Source organism: Typopeltis vanoorti, chromosome 7, assembly GCF_054136105.1.
Source record: "Typopeltis vanoorti isolate ZY-2024b chromosome 7, IOZ_Tvanoo_1.0, whole genome shotgun sequence".
Lineage (NCBI taxonomy): Eukaryota > Metazoa > Arthropoda > Arachnida > Uropygi > Thelyphonidae > Typopeltis > Typopeltis vanoorti.
The window spans coordinates 113,786,456-113,798,528 of record NC_143555.1 but is presented as its reverse complement, the minus strand read 5'-3'; the positions used below and the strand labels follow the sequence as shown (position 1 = coordinate 113,798,528).

General features: G+C 35.3%; 1 protein-coding gene across 1 annotated transcript in view; it reads left to right on the top strand.

The window, feature by feature from the left end:
* The window catches only part of shv (DnaJ heat shock protein family member shriveled), a 124,590-nt gene that overhangs the window by 39,222 nt on the left and 73,295 nt on the right, over nucleotides 1-12,073 (top strand). Inside the window, exon 5 of the mRNA XM_090395097.1 lies at nucleotides 2,262-2,344. Coding sequence (XP_090251223.1) covers nucleotides 2,262-2,344 — 83 coding nt within the window. The remainder of the gene's footprint in view (nucleotides 1-2,261; nucleotides 2,345-12,073) is intronic.

Below are 12,073 nucleotides of genomic sequence, written 5' to 3'. Positions count from 1 at the left end.
GCTGACTGCTTTTATTTGACCCACACAAAAGAAGGAACAAGAACCTGTAGTACCTCAGGGCTAGGCTGTTGGGGGGGGGGGGGGGAGAGAGAGAGAGAGAGTGCAGGTACGGATTGAGAAAGAAATAAAAATTTTACATTGTTCTTGAAGAGCTGGAGGTTGTAGTTAGGAAACACATTATGAGTAAGGCTGTTCTAGAGGATGAAATAAATGACAAAGAGGGGAAACAGGTTCAATGCATTTGCAGTTGTACTGAAAAGGCATGCTGCTGCCCTAAACTTCAACAAACAGTCTTGACTATTAATCTAGTGTTCCATTAGATTGATTTACAACTTTCCCTAGCTTAAAGTTTCTTGCCTCATTTGACATCATCTGCTGTTTGGCTGCTAGTGAGATCTAGAATACACTGTGAGCTTTTATTTTTGAAGCTTGACTCTCTACAGCTTAGCTATTCAAACAGTAAAGTCATCTTGTTAGATGACTTCATTGTCCACAATTCTAACTGGCTTCCCTTTTTTAGTTCACTGCTTACAGCAAATATGGCACCCTGGATCATTTCTTAACCAGTTATCCATCTAAATATACTGTAAATTTCACCTCTCCTCTTGGAGAGGTGAAACATAGTTTTCTGGCACGTGCCAGGGGAAAACTTGGGCATTTCGTGTGGAACTTCCATCTCATCCTCATGCTAGACTGAGTATGCAACAAATACAAAAATTATTAACAAATCAAAGCTTAACTTTCAAAGAACTAGATTTGGAAAACTCGCCTCCTGTGCAATGGCACTGTTATGCAGCATTCTGATTGCTTGCAGAGGCTTTTGATCACCTGTACTTTCACTAGTTTCTCACCCTAGATTGTATTGCTACAACACCTAATAATAAAGCAAATAAAAATCAGACACTGCCTTCTATACCCTGAACTAAGTTAATAGCTAGAATTGAAGGCAGTATCTGATTTTATAGAGAGCAATGCATATATAATGTCCTGCTTACCCTATCTAACTGTTATGACTTGAACAGTTCTTCCTTTGGCACTTTGTTGTATACCTTTTGTAGAGTGTGTGTGTGGGGGGGGGGGGGGGATTAGTGTTTTTTTTTTAATATTCTAATGATTTCTAAAGCTTTTGTCTTAATGAAATCTGATTCCTGATAAACTTATTTGGCATACTTGCCTGAACCCAGCTTGCTCTTAAAGTTTCTCTTCTGCAGTTTTTCTTAGCTTCTTAAATGTGCTTGCATAAATCTTACCTGGAACATTTAGTAGGGAAATTCCTCTCATTCTCATTCTTTTATTTCCCTTTTTCTATAGATGAGTACTGAAAGTTCTCTGTTCCAGTCATCTGAAATTAGATCATAAACTAAGCCTTCTGTCTGAAGGTCAAATTCCAGATTAATTTTATACCTTCATATCTGTGCATTTCTGATTGAATATTGAATATAGATGAGTACTGAAAGTTCTCTGTTCCAGTCATCTGAAGTTAGATCATAAACTAAGCCTTCTGTCTGAAGGTCAAATTCCAGATTAATTTTATACCTTCATATCTGTGCATTTCTGATTGAATATTTACTCGGCTACCTTTCCACGTCATATGTTTTATGGCTTTTTATAGCTTAAGTACTGATATATACACTCTTGACTATATTCCTTTTAAATATTTTCTACCATCATTGTCACTTCTTGTGTCATTTAACAATCTTTCGGAGTAATTATCCTAGAAATCTAGCATATCTTTATCATCTCTGATTCCTTTCACATTAACCTTTGCTGCAATTCTAAGCTTCGTGGCATCCATAACCTTCTATATTCTTACCAAAATCTTCTGATTACCTCTCTTTAGCTACTTATATGCATATTGCTTTTTTTTTTTTTTCCCCTTACATCTTTCTTTGTGTCAGTGTAAGCAGTAATACTTACTTCAGTTGAAATTAAAGGTGGATCAATTTAGGTATCAGTCAGATTATTTTTATTGGCAAAACAATTTAAATGGATATTTAAAAATACTATACTGGCTGAGTGGAACTTAATGAAGTTTGTAATTCAGATCTCTAAATATCGGATTTCTATATAGCCAACTTGAAACCAAAATTTGAACTTGGTCATTTCAAATTTGGTTTCCCACTGGAAACCATAGCCATTTGTACTGTTAAAATTAGGCAATACAAAATTGTGTAACTTCATTCACTAAAATATTCTTTATCTGTGGTGAAATTGCCATACTTTACATAGCAATTAACTTCTGTTCATTTTCTTTTGTTTAGGCTAGTAAATGAAGAAAGAATACTTGAAATAGAGATAGAACCTGGAATGAAGGATGAACAAGAACAAAGGTTTGTAGCCGAAGGTAAGTTTATTTTCGTTTGCTTTCTGGTCACTGTGAAACAGATCAGAAACATCAGTAAATTGTGTGAACATCGTATAGTTCTTCACAAAAATGTCAGTTTAGCATGGATTTAAAAATTACAAATTCAATAAGTAAAAAGAAAGAAATGTAATGGGGGGTGGGACATTTGTAAATGAGCAAGTAATTTACAAAAAAGCAATACTGTAATACCCTGCCTTACAACCCTTTGATTTACATTGATCCACTCATATGATGCTTTTCATTTATGACCATTGTCCATTTATATGATGTTGCAATTCTGTTACTTGATGCAGTAATCACTCTGTCTTGCTGTGAATTATAAACTGTTCATAACTATCAATTTATTCTTAATAATGAAGCTAAAATTCAAAGTAAGGTTGATGTTGCTTCTGGTGAAAAGAAGATGCATAAACCTACATTAGATAGTGCAATTAAAATGGTTAAATTTAGTGACCTGTGTATCTAATGCCGAGATAAGCTGCAGGCTAAACTTGCCTCACACTACAGTTGTTAAAAATGGATATAGTGAAAAGTGCTACACTTATTGTAAATGTGAAAATCTTATTGCCAAATTTTGCTGCCTCACATTATCTGAGAGACCACCTTGAAATATCAAGATCCTGTCATTTCACCCATAGAAGATGTCAGAGGATTGTAGGATCCTGCAACTAAATAAATTATTTAGCCTACAACATGTTTTCTCCTCTAACCATCATGAATTTTCAAGGTTGCCTTCATCCCATTATGATAGGATCTAAATTCAATGTGTTCCAATACATTATTTTGTAAACTACCATTGTGTTGCCATTTCAGATTTTATCCTCTGTTAGACTACAATTCCCATAGTTCCTTTCAATAACCTCTCACATCAACATGCCATCTCCATCCATGGTTGGAAATATTTTGGTAGTTGGACCATTGCTGGTATGCTCTTCACTTCATTCTTTGAGAGAATGTTGTCATTGGCCATGTCTGTAGACAGAAATCATGGAGAACAGCCATTGCTCATGCACTCAGGATTGGGCAGAGCTAGTATCCTCATAATCCCCTCAAAAGTTAATGTATTTTGGACATATTATGTGAGCAAAGTGAATCATTGGGAAATTACGTTGGGGAAGATTGAGGGCATGAGAAGGAGAAGAAGACAGTGAAAAGAGTTGGACAACATAAAGGAGCTTGCCAACCTGAATTTACAACTGCTGAAAGAAAAGGCAAGACTGAGTGAGATGGTGAACCTTTGTTCAGAAATGATTGAATCATACAGCAAAGTATCTTTGCAATTTTAGCACAACAATTTTAGATATATTTGCTATAGATAGGCAATTAGCCACATAACATTTTATATCATGTAGTTGTGGTGTAATGCCTAATAATAACATTGAGCAAAGTATGACTGTTTTGAAACCAGATTTTTATTCTTTATTGCAGTTCACACAGTAAAGTTGTTTTAAAGATAGTTCTGACATAATGACGAAAGCTGTGTACACAAGACACAAGAATATATAAAATAAAAAATGATTCGCCAAATACATTACTTGGAAAGAAGTCGACGAACACCCCATGGGCAAGGTGCATCATGGCATGTAACAAGTCAATTGTTTGTAGCCAGTATAAATTGGAGGAGTATAATACTTCCAAGTCAGTGCAACTGTGTCTGAGTGAAAAGCTGCGAGAAGGGAACTGATGGAGTTTGAAAGAAATATTGTGATACAATGCCATCTTGCAGGCTTATCTGTTGGGTAGTTGTTGACAAATTGGGTCATTTCAGGTCAGCAATCAGGTTACCATACTAAGATGGAAGTGCAGGGAGTCAGCTGCAAATGCTACTCAAAGTGGACGATCCACCACACTCACTGAAGATGACCATAGGGTGCTACGAAGGATAATATGTAAAAACCGCCCTTCATTAGCTGACACATTGGATGCGAGTTCCAGGCATTGACTGGAACATGAACGTGCACAAAAACATTCGGAACCTAGGCTCACAACATGGGTTTCCATGGTAAGACCCATGGTGGTGCAAAGAGTATGTATAGTGGGATATCAGAGCTTGTTAATGGTGCCACAAACATCGAACTCTGAGAGGTTTCTGAACAATACATTCTTCCTGTTTTGTGCCATTTCTACGGAACTGACCATTGTCTCTTTCAGCAAGACAATGCACGATGTCATAACAGCTGCTGCTGTAACTACATGGGTTGTGGACATAAACATCACTACACTTGACTGGCTTCTAACAGAGCCCTGATCTCAATCCTAGTGAATATCTGTGGGATGAACTGGAGTGTCAGGTGAAGTCGAGGGATGTCTGTCCACAATAGTTCAGAACCTCATTACATGCCTACAGGAGGAATGGTCCAAAATTCCCATTGATTGCTATTAATTCCTCACATTATCTGAGAAGCATTAATAGCAATCAATGCTCTGTAGGATTGCTGCAGTCATTACAGCAAAAGAAGGTCCCACATCTTATTAAAGGGGCACTATGGCTGTTTGTTTTGCAAACTATGGTGTCTGTTTACTTCTTTCAAGCAGTGTATATTTCAACCTGAGAATAACATTTTGTCTTCAGTGGCAGGCTAGTATGTTCAAGGTAGAATATTAAAAGTAGGTTATTTAAAAATATATATATATATATATATATATATATATACATTTTTAAAATAATTTATTGTTAATATTATTTTAAAATTTCTAGGATAATATGTAAAAACTGCCCTTCATTAGCTGACACATTGAATGCGAGTTCCAGGCATTGACTGGAACATGTCTATGGTTGTACATGTATGTACAACCTTGTACATACTAGCCTGCCACTGAAGACAAACTATTATTCTCAGATTGAAATAAGATGTAAGCTTCTATCAATAGTTTCTATTATTGGTAATCTTCAATCAACAGTTTTCTTCCAAATTATCTATTACTTCTGAGGCACTTCTAACTGAAATCAATCTTCCTCTGGGTGTCATTTTCCTATCATCTTGGAATCAAATGCTTATTTTGCTAATTTTCTCTTATTCTGTTTGAGTGACCATACGACCATACAGCCCTGCTCACACATTCTTGAATACAAACAATGTCAAGTTCCATAAATTAAAGATACCAAGAAATTATATACTCAGTTTAATCCTTTATCCAAGTGTAAGCAAAGGTTGAAACCGGTCTGGGTAGTGATCCTTCCTATAATGTGTAGCATTATACATGTCTACAAAGAGATGTGGTTTGCATTATGGGTTGCCAGTCCTGAAAATAGTTTGCTTACACTTGGATAAAGGATTAAACCAAGTATATAATTTCTTGGTATCTTTAATTTATAGTATAACCAAGTGAAAAAGCTTCAAACAACTTTCTCTAATCCAGAGTATTTTAATAATAAGGTGCGACACCTTTTGTCTACTCTTATATGAAAATATGGCTTCTGCATTACTTCAACCTTAGTATCACCTCTGTGTCTGGCTCCCACTGATGAGACCTCAACAAAGATCAAAACCTTCCCATAATTCGTAGCATTATACATACCATAAGATATGTGCTTTGCATTATGTGATACTAAGGCATGTGATTGAAGTCATATGCTTCTATATATATGTTTCCCCAGTCCTGAAAATAGTTCAGGTGCAAACTTATCTGCTTACACTTGGATAAAGGATTAAGCCAAGTATATAATTTCAATCAACAAATTATTGATTTGTTGATTGAAACTCTCAGACTCTCCCAACTCTCAGATATATAACTTGAGAGTTGGGTTAGAAAGTTAGAGTTCTGAGAAAAATTAGAGGCTTGAACAGTATGACCAAGTGGAAAAACTTCCAACAATGTCAAGTTCCTTCTTAATGTCTTCACTTTTGATGATTCTGCCATTGATGTCAACTGTTCAAGCCTCTAATTTTTCTCAGAACTCTAACTTTCTAATCCAACTCTCAATCTGAGAGTTGGATTAGAAAGTGTTTTTTTTTTGTAACACAAGTCTCAGATCCATAACTTAAAATTGGTTTCAACTCTGTCACCTTATATACTTCTCTTATTCATATAAATTTATTCAACTGGCTCACAACCATACCAGACTGTTATCTGTTTCCATAGCTGAAATATTTTAACTTGTTGTATAGGTTCTTCGTTCAGAATGCAGCTGAAGTCTGATGTATTTTCATAGTTTTGGTCTTTTTATTGCTGATTTTCATACCAAATTTGTTATAGCACTTACTCAATTTAGTAAGAGAATCCTGGAGACTTGCATTCAGATTTTAATATAAGGCTTAATGCCACTTGCTTTCATAATGTGTATCCTTGTCAAATGCCTAATTTTACATCAAACTATCTTCCTGTATTTCCTTCTGTTCTAACTGCTGACTTACGATTAAAATATAGACCGTGTTGATTGGTAGGTTATGATTAATTGGCACAAGAACAGCAAAGGTCATACTGCACCATAGCAAAGGCTATAGCAATACACAAGGTCAAAGGTTATAGCATAAATAATCAAACATAGATTAGTAAACATGTATGTACAAAAATTAAGCAATGCAGTATCTACATCTTAAAATAAAATTACAGCAAAGGTTACAGCAGTCAGTACATAAATAGTCAAAGATCACTTAGTTAAATGTATGTACAAAAATTAAGTTAAGCAGTTCAGTATCTATATATAAATAAAATTAGTCAAATGTATTTGTACAAATTAATTCTTTGTAAAAGGTTTAAAACATCATACAATTTATCTTAGTGATAATATCTGCCTGAGTGTATATGGCTTGACTAGATAGGTAAAAATTTCTCTCTCTCTCTCATGTAAGATGTGTGTGTTGCATTTTTCACACACAAGTGGGTAATCTGTCCAAAGTAAATTGTACAAGTAAATTGTGACTGACCTATGTATAGCCTAGCAAGAACAACTTCTTCTCTTCTCTCCTTGCCATGATGACTGCCATTGGGCAATTAGCTTTGATCTTAAGTGTCTGTAGTCTGTATATGGTACTGTTAAATAGTACTTTGAAAAAGTATGAGCCGATCTAGCAGCTGCATCTGCAGTCTCATTTCCCTTAATTCCAATGTGGTTCAGAATCCACACAACTGAACATCAAAATTAAGGGTTTTCATTTTTTTTTTTTACATTTGTAACACCTCACACAGCACTTGATGTGGATTTATATATAGGAGATAGCCTGTAAAGAGCTCAATATTGGAGGCTTAGGTGTATCAAAAGTGTAAGGATGATGTTGCTGGTTGGAACCAGGTGACATCCTGCATATCGGAATGCACCTCATGTTATTCTCTGATCTTTAAGCTCTGAACATATCAGTTTTGGAAGATCCTGCCACTTCTTTTAAACCTTTTGGAATAAAGAAGGCTGACATTTTACCTATTGGCTTTTCACCAGTTGTGTGGATGATCAGAAATACTGCTACATTTGTACTAGTATCATGTACCGTTGTTTCTTTCTTCTTTTACTTTTGATACATCTAAACCTCCAACACTTGTAAAAGCAGGATATTTCAACTTTCTATTAGATGTACATCCCTAATCCTCTAAGATGCTTGAAATGTCAGAAATATTGGCATGCCCAAACTGCCTGTCGTGGTTCTACTACCTGTGTCCGATCTTGTAATAAAGAGCATGATAAAACATCTTTTTTTTAAAAAAAAAAAAAAAAAAAAAGGCTAAATGTGTCAACTGTCAGGGAGATCATCCAGCTTATTCTCGTGCATATAAGAAGTGGAGAGATGAAAAAAGATACAAAAAATAAAACAAAATATATCGCACCAGGATGCAAAAAGGAAGTGAACCATCACTACACGTTCTGAGACCCTCTTATGCTGAGAAGATGGTAGCAGCATCTCAGACATATGTCTAGTCCACCATCTAATAACTTCGCCGTACCCGAACTTTAAAATATGTGCTTCTATGTTGAGTGCATGGTTCCATTCAATGAAAACCCATTTGTCAAAGAACTATGATAAAGATATCACTTAAAGATAAACCACCAGACATCCCCACAGAAAAAATGGATACTCTGGTATCCACTGAAAGTAAATTAAACTTTCCAGAGGAAGAGATGGATACTGACTCTTCATACTTCCCAAAAACAGTTGATAAATATAAATCTGAAAAAGTTAACCCCTGAATCTCCTGAAAACCAGACAAGTCTATAAAGTCAAAACTGTCATTAGTTTTGCCAGAATATTGATATCAAGATTTTGTTAAAGAAACACAAACCTTTTGTTCTGTCTACAGAAAATATACTTAAGATCCAATGAGGACCCTATCTTAAGAAATTTCACTGTTGTATGCAAGGACAGAACTGGAAGTGGTCCTGCTTATGAAGGAGTAACTATTCTAGCAAGAAGTTATACTTCTTTCCATCATTTCTGGCTTAATACTGCTCTGGAAGCAGTAGTAGGGATTAGCCTATCCATGGGATTTCTTATTGCAGTATGTTCAATTTATTTAGACTGAGTGTTGAGTTAAATGAAATCAATCTTGATAACCTTATCTTGCAATTGCCTGAATCTATACTTCTTGTGGGTGACTTTAATGGTCACAATACTCTGTGGGGTAGTGCCAACACAAACAGAATGAAAGTAATGTAATTACTAAAGCTGATAAGGGTAATGCTACAAATCATGAATGAAGATGATTACAACAAAATGCAAGATTTAAGTGACAGTTCTTACCAAATTATGATTGAGACCCCACTGTCTCAAAAGAAAAAAAAAGTATAAATTATTGAAAAGAGTGACTTCTTGACACAAAAAAAAATTATCAAAAAAATTAAACCCGTTGGTGTTAAACCACTCCATATTTATGAATTAACTGAACTCCAGAAATGTAATATTCCCCTGCATCCTATAGTTGACAGCATAGACAGTCCTACTTGCATACAGTATAAACTTGCTCAACAGTTAGCTGAGTGGCTTGCCTTGCTCCCTCCCCTCCTTTACTGGTAACTTCTCCACTTTTATAAAATCCTGTCCATTTTAGATCACTAGTTATATATATGTATATATATAAAGATGTTTATTATTAGGGGGTGCTTAAGGGTCAAAGCTGTATAACTGAGAGGAGACCTCCACATAGCCTTTAAAGGAATGCGGAGAACTGACCAGGACTTCTGACCTAATGTCCAATCCTCACCTTCTCGTGGTGCACCCTGTTGGGTATCTACTTTGATACTGAACGAACGAGGATGGGCTGGCAATTTGGGATTTAGCCGACCAAATTGTATTCTTATTGGTTAAACCAATATACAAAATGATGGTACAACATGACAAAATTTCATGCCGGCTAGGGCATCGCCTGGTTAAACAAGGCCCCCGTTGTTTTCACCAGGAAACCAGGGCGAACAGCGAAAAGTCAGCTACTGGAACAAATCTGAAAGCACACCCCAACTCAACATCGCTAGAGTTAAAGATCGGTACTATCAACATAAGAAGCCTGAATGGCAAAGAAATGGAGCTAGCTGAAGAATTAGATAAGTACCAGATCAACATAATAGGGGTGACTGAAACAAAAAAGACAAAAACTGGTGAGATCTTTCTGAGCAAAAAATACAAAATGTTATATTCAGAAAATGACAATCAAGGAAAAGAAGGAGTAGCCATAGTATTCAACACTAAATACGAGGCTAATCTTCTTGAATGGCAGGCAGTCTCAAGTAGAGTGATGTGGGCAAATATCAGAATGGAGAACTGGATTTGAAATAAAAATTAAATTTAGATAAGGAATTGAATGACACAGCAATATGTTCAATTTAAAAAATAAATTAATAAAAATATAGGGAGGGATGCACTATTGCTTGCCATTTATAAGGATGAGACTCTTCCAAATCTTGGCAGTAGAGAGGCAGTCATTCCAATTTAAATTTAAGCTTGTGTAGAACTGCTTCAGCACTCTCTTTAAATAACCACTCAAACCTAAACCTGCTCTGATGTAAAAGGTGAATATTCGGCCATATGATATTATGGTCAGTATCCACTCCATGCCAAGTAAGGCCAGATTTTTCAAGTTTATTGTTGATAAAGATTGGTGTTCTTGTAATCATTTTCAACAGAACATCCTGTTTGTCCGAAGTATGAGCAGAGGCACTCGCACTGAACCTGGTAAACACCAGGGTGAGAGAGAGAGTGTGTGTGTGGGGGGGGGGGGGGGGGGGCTGTTTATCTTTTGTGATTGGTAACCAAGAGGAGATTTTGTTGATAGGGAATAATGTAGAAGCTAAATTGTATCTTTTCAAGATCTTAGCAATCATCTCATAGATGCCTGCAATAGATTAGATAGGAACTTTCATACAGGTTCAAGATTCTTGAGGGATGGGCTTATATTTCCTTTTGGTGAAGCTATTCTGTAGTAAGATGCATTGGATAATACACAATTCTTGTTGAAGAGCTTTGAGAAAATGTGCTCTATTGAATAAAGATTTGGAGATGGATGATGTGCTGAATTTTGTATGTAGCAGCTAGTGAAGGTTGGTTTACAGTGAACAGATGTAGCAAGTATTTCCAGAAGAGATGTGGGAAAAGGAGAACATCCAGGAAGGTTAATTTTCCATCCTTTTCTTTTTCCATGGTTGAAGACTAGTGGTTTTAGTTAAAAAGGTAGGCAGAGATACTTCTGAGTCAGGTCAGATGGCAAATGCCTCATGAGGCCAGATAGTGAAGACATGTACATAGTGTACCCAAAAAGATGGTTAAGACTGTTTGAAAAGAAAAGGATTTCTTCTTAGTCTTCAAGATAAACATTCACCAGTGTAGGAGAAAGTTGGCTTCACTTCTACCTTTCTTTCTTCTTTTTCCCATTTGTACATCAATTACCATCTTTCCCACATCACATTGCTCTTTATACCATGATACAACTTATTATTTTTTTTAAATAATCCACTGTTAATGTTCTTTCTGGTACATTCTACCAGTTACTGAAGATGGCCTGTTATTCTCAGGTTGAAATATATGTGGCAAATAACTTTTTTTTACTTTGTTTCAGTTATATGTTATTCTGTTTGCATGCATACAGCTCTTGCCCAATAATAACTTGGTATTTAGGTAGCAGAAAATACAAAAAAAAAAAAAAAAAAAAATGCAAAATTCATCAAAATCTTAATGGCAAAAAGTTGAGAGATGAAGTTTAGAAATTTATTACTATTATTTTTAGTCTTTAATTTATTTGCATGCAGTTAAATTGTTTTTGATTTATATAATTTATTGGCAATTTTGAATGTATTTTGAAAATGTTAAAACAGAATTTTATGTTCAAAATGAATAGTTTGTGAGAACAGAAATAGATTGTAGGTATAACTTGGCAGAAATTCCATGTTTCATCTACATTTGATCTCATAATAAAGCACAAAATAAGATATTCAAGAAGAATCAAAATTTAAGTAATTGTATACAAAGAAACATTGTAATGTAAATATTACATCAAATATGATGGGATTACTTCAGAATCATAAAGCCATTAAAATTGTCACATACATCACTCACTTAGATGATAGCAAGTGCAGAAAAAATAACTTTTTGAGGGTGCACTTTCAGTGAGACTTCAGTGGTTGGACTTTGGATTTAACCATCTGCAGAACAAACCTGTTTCTTCCAGTACAATCTGATCTCTCACTTAATGAACTGTATACACTTGTATGTGAATACTTGGAAATGCAGTGATTTCCATATTACTTGCATCTGGCATTGATTTTTAAATATAAGTGATCAGGGTCATTAT